The sequence below is a fragment of the Zingiber officinale genome, chromosome 2A, assembly GCF_018446385.1.
Source record: "Zingiber officinale cultivar Zhangliang chromosome 2A, Zo_v1.1, whole genome shotgun sequence".
In the NCBI taxonomy this organism is placed as follows: domain Eukaryota; kingdom Viridiplantae; phylum Streptophyta; class Magnoliopsida; order Zingiberales; family Zingiberaceae; genus Zingiber; species Zingiber officinale.
Window position 1 is genome coordinate 16,890,878 of NC_055988.1, and position 11,529 is coordinate 16,902,406.

An 11,529-nucleotide genomic window follows, 5' to 3' on the forward strand; every position below is an offset into this window, starting at 1 on the left:
TGTTGCACCAACTTTGAAAAAAATATGAGCGAAAAAATTAATTAAAAGGGGTGATTGCATCGATTCTGATTATTAACAAAAAGACTGAAATCACAAAAAATTACTTTAATGGCTGTTAAACTAATTTAGAGCTACCCTGCTCTGATACCAATTGTAGGATCAATGGATGCACGTGAGAGCGGGGGTGAATCATGTGCTAAAACTTTTCGTTTTAAAAAAAACTTTTCGTAGATTGAAAGTATGCAGCGTAAAATTAATTGTGAGTGATTGAAAGACAAGAACACAAGTCGATTACTTGGTTCAGAGCTTTCGACGACTCCTATTCTAAGATCCATGATCTCTTAGACCGTATAAATGGACAATTCACTATACTTCTCTTCTAGAAAACCACTGAAAGAGTAAATTGAATACACAAGATCAGAGAAAGTGTAACAACTCTACACTTTCTCTAAACAATAATTAAAGAATTAACAATAAATTTGTTACTCAACACTTTTTTGTAGATCACTGGATTGGGCTCGAGTGTTGTGCGGAGGAGTGTCTTAGCAAAGCAGCAGAGTGTTGGCGCGAAGACGGAGCAGCAGAATGAGTGTTGTAGCGTATAACAAAGTTGTACTTTGGCTGCAACTCGACACTATCTTTTATAGATGATCTGAGGCGCCTCCTTCCCTTTGAGGCACCTCCGGTTGATATGATCCTCACCGAAAATAGCTGCTCTTATTCACACGGAGGTGCCTCGGCTCACCAAGACTTTATCCTTCAAGGCCGCAATCCTTATCTGCAGAGTGAGGCACCTCCTTCCACCTGAGGTGCCTCCACGCCTTCTACATTGAGCCACTGAGGCACCTCCAGCGCAGAGGCTTCGGCCAACTGTTTTGAGACTTCTTTTGCTTCCAACTTCTACAGAGACATATTAGTGCACAAAAAAATAATAGAACCAATAAAATAGAGTTTGCACCATTTATAAGCATTATTAATTAGATCATATCCTTCAGATCAGGATTTAATCTTGGTCTCAGCTTAGACTTCTAAAATAGATCTAAGCTAGACCAACACCAAACGTCCTTAATTGGGATTCATCCTCACTAGATAACTCTCCTCTAGTCACTACCTCACTTATCATGCAGAATCGCTTGACTTTCTTTGACCCACTAAGTCTTCTTGCCAATTGTCAGGTCCACAAATCTAACTGGATTTCGGCCAGCTATCAGGTCTCGTGGGTCTAACTGGACTTCATGCCAGATATCAGATTCTCCAGACTTATCTGGCCTTCCTACCAACTATCAGGTCCAACAGACTTCATTAGATTTCAACCTGATGATAAATCCTCTAGACCAGTCAAGTCCTCTGGACCAATCAGGTCCTCCAAACATCCACACAATATAGTCTTAATCATTTTTCATACATAAAAAATTAAGTTAGATTATTAATACCAACTGTACTAACATTCAGCATACGCCGACTCACGTCGATTAAGATGTACATTACAAATTCAAGCTTATCTCTTAGAACTTTAATCAAGCAACCCTCAGAAAGTGTAATCGTCAATGGCATCAATATGTGGTAGATTTGCAATATGGAGCTAGGGCCGAATCCCGATTAAGTCATTAAAAAAATACCTTCCCACAAAGAAATCTAATTGACATCTAATTTACTTCCTTCCAATAAAATGGAACAGCCATATTGGGGCTGTCAAGGTGATGAATTTTATCTTTTGCACCATGTGAATGACATAGAGTCACTGAAGCATAGCAATGACAGTGAAGAAAAGACTAATTTATTTATAAATTAGTAGTTCATTCATCATAGCAAAATGTAATTATATTTACTCCAGGTGCCTCTATATAGATTTTTTTTTAAAGGAAGTAAATTATGAGATCAGATCATCAAATTAGCTAAGGGATGAAAGGAGGATTTTCTTCTCTCGAATTAGTCGTTCAATCATTATAACAAAAAGATGATTATGCTCATCTTTAATATCTTTCACAGACCATCCCCAAATTATATAAACAGATATAAATCACAAAATATAATAATTTACAGGTTAAACATAGTTGGTAGAGTCATATGTAGGATACCTATTAATTTAGCAAAATATCAAAAAAAAAATAGAAACCAAAACTCATAATTTTAGAAAAAGAATGAAAGAAAAGATTCATGGTCAAAACTCTCAAATACCAACTATATAAATATTTTAAATTATCTCAAAATTATAACGATGTAAAAGATAAAAAAAAACTCTAATACAATGATAAAAATTATTTGAAATATTCTAAAAAAAAAAATTTAACAATATTTTTTGAACCTAAAACTAGGTGATTATAGATTACACCCAATAATAAATATAGATTTTTTAATGAATTTTGATTTGATATATTATACGTTTCGTAATTTAATCTGAGTCAAAAGTTATAATATTTCAAAGTATAAAATGGTAGGATCATAAAATCATACAGATCCTAATGATCATGTATACGATCCCAATGATCTTGTTTCGATTTCACTAAAAAACCAATTCCAATTAATCCCAGATCAATTTAGTACTTCTGGGTGATCCTACAATCCAGATAGTGATTTTACAAACAACCGTTCAACCTTTATCATTGGCCTCGGAGAGCTAGATTTTATATACAATTATTGCAGCAGGCATCACATTTAAAATAAAGAAAAATGAAAGTACAGAGCATGAAAGGATTCTAGCAGAATATCCAATGACATCTAATTTCTTTAGAGAGCTACGAGGCGATGTTTCATCCATAAACCCAAGCTATGGGCTACTGTTTTTATTGATTAAAGAATATGAAAGCAATCCGCTAAGTTTGTGCAGGAAAAATATATTAAGAATGGATCTTATCTTGGTCATATTACAATGAAGACAAGCAGCCGCTCCAAAACATTGTGTTGGAACTACAAGCAAGGACAAAAACTAGCATAAGCAATCAAACCAAACATGAATTCTATAGAGAAAGATGCATTGAATGATTTGACCAAAGTAATGCAAAAAAAAGGGCCACCCAGCATAAAGTATCATGTTGAAGAACCACATGGAGGAACATTTGTAGTCATATTCCAGTGAGCACAACCATCAGTGGGAGATAGTGCAAAGAATCATGTTTCCACCAGTGAACTCGAGCATGAGCACAAGGCTCCATATAGATCCAGATGTCCAACCAATCATTTTATATGTCTTTATAGGGCAAATACTCAATGAAATTGTTCATGTTCAATTTGCTTAAAAAGTAAAAGTAGACGGTCAGAATATAGAACCTCTGAAAAATACTTGGGAAAAAAGAAGTTCAATGCACATTGTTCTTCAACATAGAAAGGAGAATCATTTTCACACTCGACCAATATCAAATCTTTACCTTGTGAAAAAGATACTTTTTGTTGTCTCTGCTGGAGGCCTTGAAATCTGTAATTTCCTGTTGCTCTAGCTCTCTATATTCCCAGTGACAATAGCATGCTACTGATTCAAAATTTCCATCATTATATGAGCAGCCTCCTTTGCAGCTTAAGCACAACAAACTAACAGTCAAGAGATAACTCTTGAAAATTAAACCAAACTTGTTGCAACAGACAGAGGCCACTTTTGAATTGAATAGGGCCAATCCATCCCTTAAATGACGAGAAAAGGGACAAGAGAGTATTAAAAACCAACAAAGTGACGAGGAGCAACCACTGGCCTTCAGCCTGCTAATACTATATCTGCATAAATATTTGGATAGAAAAGCTTCAACATTGCTTCAAGAAGGTTCCACCAACAAGAAAAGGAAGGAGTTTGTCATCCAGGCAACTCTACACAAGCAAAGGCCAATGGCTGATGAGAATGTACCATTAGGTAGATTCCATAGCATGCCAGAGAAAATCTCAACCAAGACAAGAACAAAAAATCATAGGCTGATAGATTTGTGTTTATACAATTGATTGACAATAAGTTACAGAATATGACAAGAAAAATGGAACTATGAACCTTTTAGTGTGACTCAGCAACCTACAATAACGACGAATTCAAGGTAAAATAGTTAACATCTTGAATTACACATTATAAAATTCAAACACAAGTAAAAGACAAATTATAGAAGAAGAAATTGTGCGATGCAATCTCAGGACATGACATGAAATACAAATATCACCTGTAAAGTTAAAATGACATGGCATGCCAAGCTTGAAGCTTTGATAACTAGGATTAAGATTTAAAAACTGAAACACAACAAGATAATAAGGTTTCTTCAAATAGGGGAACTTCATCTTTTGCTAACAATGCTAAAAGGTTCATCAGGAGATGAAAACAGAAATCAGTTATTATCAATGCAATAGATACATTATGGATGGTTAAGACGTTCCACAGTTGGCTATTATTTCTTGAACACAAAATCCTAAATCAAGTAGATGAATCTTAGTTCTGAGGTCATGGCTATAAATTTGGAAAGCTAAATTATGCCAATCATTCACCAGATAAGAGCGTCTTAAAAGATAAGGAACGAATTCAGCTTTACACCACTGACTAAACCAATTTTATGTGTAGAATAGCATTGTTTCTACAATCCATATGATGTTAGAATCAACTGAAACCAGAAAAAACAAAGAAATTAGCTATTAACATTGTAGCAAAAGGTGATTACACTCAGACGTCCCTCACAACTTGTCCTTATGTGAAGGGAGGTAAATTCATAAGGTCAGCTTATAGCTAACCGCTAAGTGACTAGAGGGTGGGAGAAGTTTCCCTGAGTGCATGCGCTCGCCGGGATTTGATCTCTACCAATTATCTATTAACATGATATACTACAAGTCATGGTTCTCAGATCAAAAACATGAGATAAACACTGATGATAGTAGTTTCCATGTAGACCACAATTCCATTTTGGAACAAATAAAACAAATGCATATATGGAATTTTTTTCTCTTCTAAAGTGAACACATACAAGTAGATAATATTGAATGGCTAACCTAAAACAATACAAAGCCTCTTTTGTGACTATAAGAGCAATAGAGGCTGTGAAGTGTGATTGGGGATAGATAATAGAAGATGCTACATTTTTTTAGGTTGTTCCTATTCACAGTGGAACTACATGTAGTGAGCAAACCATCAGCTAGCCATATGTTGTACAAACATTTTCCATTCTTCTTGCAGGATTACTACTGCAGTTTTGTAGAAGCACCAAACTGGAGAAAAGGTTCATCTTCCTAAATTAGTTCACATAATTACCATCTTGCTGCATTGACAGTTCCATCATTTGATGCCCAACTTGAACTACGTCTTCTTGATCTCCTATTGAAAATGGAAGATCTCCTGTATCTAACAGAAATGTTTGAGGAAGACTGGGAATTGGAATTTAACCTTGATGAAGATAATGGAGTAGAAGACCTCAAACGCCTGAAGAATGAAAACATATTGCGGAGGGTCCGACCAATTCCTCCACGATGATGTGACCGGTTCTCTCTCGTGGGCCATGCTATCCTTCTTGGTGCCCCATTAGTATTGAATCTGCCATCCATCTCTGTGTAAACGGTTGGAAACTCCCTTTCAGCAGCTCTCCTGTCACCTGTGAATCTTCCTACAGCAAACCCACCTCCCGGAAGTCTCCATATGGTAAGCCCAACCATCTCGTCCTCGTTCCCAGCCATGGAAGCATCTTCGTCCCCATCTGGTTGCTGCACATCCGTTGGCATTTCCTGTCGGCAAACAGGACAGGAATTTCTCAGCGAGAGCCAAGGCAAGATGCAATCGTGATGGTAGATATGCTTGCAGGGCATTTCGCGCGCCTCAGCTCCAAGCTCGAAAGGGTCTTTGCAGACGGCGCAATAGAATTCCAGGGCAACATGACGGTCAGCAATTTCGACCATGGGCATAGACTCGATGGCAGCCTTTGAAGCAGGCGGGTGATCAAACCCATACCTGCTGCCTATTTCATTGGTCTCAATCCGAGTAAGGTGATCGAGAATCCTCTCAAACCCAGAGCTCATCAAGAAATTAGACATGCTTTCCGGCAAGGGACGGAGGTCCAATCCTGTACCTTCGTAGTAGTATAGTTCGAAGCTGTTGGTGGTGGCCCGATCCGTATCGGTTCGTGCGCCTTCACGAGGACCTGGGAGGACGATGACGGGGTTGAAGGGAGAACGGTCGCTAGTGGACGGGCGGCTGTTACTACGGAACCTAATCTCTGAGGGCCGGCTAGGCCGCCCGTCGGCGGCGGCAGAGTCGACCACGGCGGAGGGGGCCCGTCCTCGACGAATCTCGTCGGCAGTCAAAGAGGACGAGTGAAATAGGCTAGGCACATCCACAAAACCGCCGCCGCAGTCCGGGCAGACGCCAGCGTCCTGCCAAACGGAGATGAAGCGACAGCAGCGGTGGCACCATTGCGGCGACGACCTCTCCATGCTCCTGGACGCAGTATCCACTAACAGGAATTCCACCGCAGCAACAACGAAGGAAGAAGATCCTTACAGAAGATCCAGGTTTGAGCCCAAAGACAAACCGATCTGGAATTGATGCCCTAAAAATCGAATCTTTCCCAGCCAGAAAGAATGGAAACTTACAAATCCACCGAAGAAATCAAAATCAAAGCTCAATTTGCACTTCTAAACTGAAGATTTGGAGGTTTCTGCAGGCAGAGGGAGGATGTTAAGGGAGCTGGAAAGCGAGAAAGGGAAGGGGAGGTTTTAAGCGGTCGACGAAGCTTCAATGGCGGACGCTTGTTCGATTGACGGCGTCATCGAACGGTCCATCATGAACGAACATCGGACACTAGTGATATCGTTAACGTTCGATGGACGGCGGTGATGAACATTAGATCAGGCCGGATAAAACTGAACCAGATCGCGTCGAGCCGGAACCGTCGGTCGGTGTGAAGAGTTGTCGGCCGGGTCGATCTCATTTAAATAGTCCGGTCGGCCGGAAGAGCTTATAATTACAGAAAAGTCCTTAAGGTAAATGATTTGACAGGCGGACCCACTGGGCAGTGTGGCTCTTGCACAATTTTGAGTACAATTATTGAAGAGATAGAAATTTGAATAAGAAAAAGAAAAAAAAGAGGGGAAAGGCACATAAAACATGCTTTTAAGATCCTTCATAAGAAGATTGTTTTAAATTCACAAATGATATTCCAATAAGAAAATTTATGTGAGGAATTTATATTTGATAAATAAATAATTTAAAATGCTTTTTGAAAAATTGTAGGATGATGTCATTAATCTTTTTTAAAATTTAGGACATTTGTGCGTTGTTGGATCCAGCGATATTGCTCCTCCATCGTAGGTCACTGACCTTCCGCTGCTGTACTTCGTCCGCCTTGGCATCCATGGAAGCTCCGCAACGCCACCCTCCGGTGTCGCCGCTTTCGCCTCCTCCGTCCGTGGCAGGGCCGCTCGACCTCGAGGTCACCGTCGTCTCCGCCAAGCACCTCAAGAACGTCAACTGGCGCAGCGGCGATCTCAAGCCCTACGTCGTCGCCTACATCGATCCCGATCGTCGCGCCGCTACCAAGCCCGATGACGACGGCTCCACTCGCCCCGTCTGGAACGAGCGCCTCGCCCTCTCTCTTCCGTTTTCATCTCCGGAAACCCTCCTTTTCCTCACCCTCGATGTTTTCCACTCCAGACCCTCAGAGACGCCCAAACCCCTTGTCGGCACCGCCCGCTCTCCGCTTAAGGAGCTTCTACGACCCGAGGCCTTCGCGGCCTACGCTTCCGGAGGTGGCAGCGATGGCTTCCCACCTTCCCCGATCCGGACCCCTCGACCTGCGGCGTCCTTCGGGCCGCCCTCAGGGAAAGATCAGGATCAAGCTGACCTTACGAGAGCAACCCTCTCTCCCACCAGAACCCAATCCCAGTATCCACTTCCCTCCTCCGCCTCCTTCTTCTAGCTATTTTTACTCGAACGCCTCGCCATTTCCTTCTCCTTCGCACTCTCCTCCTCATCACGCTGCTAGAGATTATCGTGTCTTCTCTCCTCCACCCCCTTCTCCCTCTCCTTATGGCTACCTTCCGCCCCAGCCCCAACCCCAACCCCAGCCTTACCCATCACAATACCCTTATGGAAGCTACTCCGCTTCCTTCTCATCTAGACACTACTCCCCTGCTTCTTCCGCCTACTATTCTACCCCACCGGCTCCTCCCCCAGCCCCAGCCTAGCCATACTACGACCGGGCATCTGGTTATGGTGCCCCATCAGCGCCTACCAGCTACTCAACTGGGTCTTCCACTTATGATAATAATGCAAAAGGAGGCTCAGGCAGAATAGGAACTGTGACAGGATTGGCAGTCGGGTCGGTGGCTAGAACTGCTGGAGGTTTGGTACTCGAGGAAGGACTGAAACATGAGGAGAAGATCCCAGACAGAGTGCAGAACCATTACTCAGCGAGAGATGATTACAGTACCTATCGTGCTGATTACTAAATGACTTCACTCTCCAGTTTACAGCCTTTTCCTCTTCATTGGCGAGGACTTGGTACTGGAACAGGCGCACAGCTGAATAAAGGCACTACTTCAGTGTTAATGGTTTGATCTCTCTTGCACTTATCTATATGTTTTCTTCATGATTAATCTCAGTGAACTACAGCCAAAGGCATGAATGTGAAGCGTGTAATTAATAGCATGTGATACGGTTTGGGCTGAGGGGCAGAAGAGGAGATTGAAGGAAGGAGAGGGGCAAAGGGGTGGAGGGGGGGTGGCTTCGTGGATGGGTTTTTTCCGCCGCCAACTTCTCCTTCTACCTCCTTCTCATGCGCGCCTCGTCGGCGCTGGTTTCCGGCCACCACCTTTTCCTCTATCTCTTTCTCCCCCTTCTCCTCGCGACGCCAGCCCTAGCCTTCTTCTTCCTCTCTTCTCCGTGCTTTCTGTCCGCCGCCAAGAAAAAAGGGAGGAGAAGGCATCATCTTCTTCCTCAGACGCTACTCGCCAGTGCGACGCCAGCCTCCAGCTGCCCTCTTCTCTTCTTCTCCTTCCGGACGATGCCTCCTCTCCCTCTCTCTATTTCTTCTCTCGTGAACAGACCACGTCAAGCTGAGAGGGAGGTTGGCTAGTGTGTGCACGACGTTGCCCATAGGAACTAAGCATCCTCCTTCCTCTCCCTCTCGCGCTCCTTGTCGGCGCTCACTCCGACGCTGGCCGCCCCCTCAGTTCCTCTCCTGCTCCTCTCGTCGCATCCGCCACAACCGAGAAGAGGAGAAGCTTAGTGATTCCTTACGGTGCCACCATCAGACGAACTCGGCACCGCCCTCCTACCCACCTGAGCCCATCAGCCGCCACCAGTAGCCGCCCTCTTCTCCCTCTTGTCACACCACAGCTGTCCTCTTCCCCTCACCACTATCCATCTCCTCCGATGCTCATTCAGCTACCTTTCGACGTCGATACAGCCGACTCCGGCCTCTCCACTGTCATTGTCGCCGCTTCCGGTGCCGATTCGACCGTTGCTATGTGTAGGCCATCGAGCCACTATGTCTCGCTCTTCGTATCGCTATTATGTGTCGACATTCGAGCCGCAATGGAGTACTGATCTATGTGCCACGGTTGTATCTCGGCCTTTGTGTTATTTTATATCCCGGCCTGCGTGCCGAAGTCCATTTCCCGGCCTATGTGCCGATTTAGTTTCCCGGCTCGCGTGTCGGTGTAGTGTCCCGGCCTGTGTGCCGATCTTATTTCCCGGCCTGCGTGGCGACCCAGTGTCCCGGTCTGCGTGCCGATCTTGTTTTCCGGCCTGCGTGTCGGTGTTTTAGCCAGACCTGCAGCTCATCTTCTGGTTCTGCACCGCGTTCAGCCTGATCAGAGTCATCTACTCTTCCGGGTCGCGACAACTCGAGTCGCGTCCCATCCGAGGGCGCCCCCCTAGGCCAGGGTACGTTTTCCGTACTCACTCCTTATTTATTTCATTATTATATCATTAGCCGGTTACTCATATATTCGTTGGATCTGCCTCGAGCATCGGGGTACCGAGGGCCGGGTCAACCCGGTTGTTGGCTGCAAGCAGCGTTGACCAGAGGACTTTTGGAGACTTGGTCAACACGGGAGCCATCTCAGCACACCCCCCTCAGGGACGCCGCGACTTCGTCAACATTCTCGCCACCTCACCCGACGGTCCGTCCGACTCAACTTCCGGACCGGATCAATTTTGGCGCCGTCTGTGGGAACACAACTATTTGTTCTGGAACGTGAAGATGGATGACGTCGGGAGGTTCTCTGCCATTATCATAGTCCGAGGGGATTTCGGCAGATATATTATCTTCTACCCTCACTCCAACGGTATTCGGGAGTCGAGGGATTGATCAGAGCTTCAGCTGGTCGACAGGTTAGTTTTTCCATTATGTTTTTTCCCTGACTCCATGGGTATTTGGGAGTCAAGGGACCGAGACAAACCCTTAGCCGGTTGGCGCGACTCTCTGACCAGGTACGATTACAAGCTCTGCTCTCTTTTTACGATTATAGGAGCTGCTATATTTCCCTGATAAAAGAGTAAGAGCCTAGTTCCTTGATCAAAGACTAGAGCCTTCAATTTCTTATCGGACACTAGAGGCCCAGCTCCCCGCTCATACACTTGCGACACAGCTCTCCGCTCATACTCTAGGGGCACAGCTCCCCACTCATACACTTGGGACACAGCTCCCCGATCATAGACTTGCAGTACCACTTCCCGATCAGAATCTAGGGGCCTCGCTCTTTGATTACAGGCTAGGGACCTTACTCTCCGATCAGGGGCCAGGGGCCCAGTTCCTCGATCATGTGTGCTACAGACTCTGCATCCTCTTACTGCTACGGGCTCTGCACCCTTCACCGTGAGGCTCTGCACCCTGTACTATGGGGCTTAGCATCCTATTACTGCTATAGCTTTACTCAGTTATTATTATATGCTCTGCAGCCACCACCTGTTTTGCATCTTCTTATGTCTACAGGCTCTGCTTCCTTCAACCACGGTGCTCTGCTTACCTCTACTTTTATGAAATCTGCTCCCCTATATTACCATGGGTTTCATTCTCTTTGACGGTCGGGGCTCATATTATCATCTTCTCCCCTCGCTCCACGAGTATTCGGGAGTTGAGGGATCGAGACAAATCCGCAGTCGGTTGGCACCACACCGCTGTCAGGTATGACATAAGCTTTATTTCCTCATGCTGCTACATGCTTCGCTTTTACTAGCTTCAAAGCTTATCCTTCCCCGTTCGGGGTTGAGTGGTTTTCACTGGTCTCAGACCAGCTTATTGGATTTCATATTTCCCCCGTTCGGGGTTAAGCGATTGTCACTAGTCTTAGACCAGCTTATTGGATTTCTTATCTCCCCCGTTCGAGGTCGAGTTATCGCCACCGGTCTCGGACCGGAGTATCATTACTGGTCTCGGACCAGCGCTATCACTACCGGTCTCGGACCGGAGTATCATTACTGGTCTCGGATCAGCGCCATCGCCACCGGTCTCAGACCGGAGTATTATTACTGGTCTCGGACCAGCGCCATCGCCATCGGTCTCGGACCGGAGTATCATTACTGGTCTCGGACCAGCGCCATCGCCACCGATCTCGGACCGGAGTATTATTACTGGTATC

At 44.7% G+C, this 11,529-nt stretch overlaps 1 protein-coding gene and 1 pseudogene across 5 annotated transcripts; one reads left to right on the top strand and one right to left on the bottom strand.

Annotated features, from left to right (window-relative positions):
* Nucleotides 1-2,790: 2,790 nt before the first annotated feature.
* On the bottom strand, nt 2,791-6,773 carry LOC122040844 (E3 ubiquitin-protein ligase RDUF1-like). 5 transcript variants are annotated; one of them, XR_006128732.1, is made up of 3 exons: nt 5,339-6,772; nt 3,366-3,795; nt 2,791-2,907 (listed from the first exon to the last, which is right to left on the bottom strand). XR_006128732.1 is itself a non-coding variant. In XM_042600301.1 (3 exons), coding segments are annotated over exons 1-3 (1,098 nt in total). In that variant the 5' UTR covers nt 6,379-6,773; the 3' UTR covers nt 2,791-3,794. The 5 variants fall into 5 exon arrangements, 3 of the variants coding, with proteins under 3 accessions (XP_042456235.1, XP_042456233.1, XP_042456234.1); XR_006128731.1 differs by having other exon boundaries at nt 5,207-6,771; XM_042600301.1 differs by adding an exon at nt 5,207-5,290 and having other exon boundaries at nt 2,791-3,795; nt 5,366-6,773.
* Nucleotides 6,774-7,231: 458 nt separating this feature from the next.
* Nucleotides 7,232-8,562, top strand: LOC122040845 (annotated as a pseudogene).
* The last annotated feature ends 2,967 nt before the right edge of the window (nt 8,563-11,529 follow it).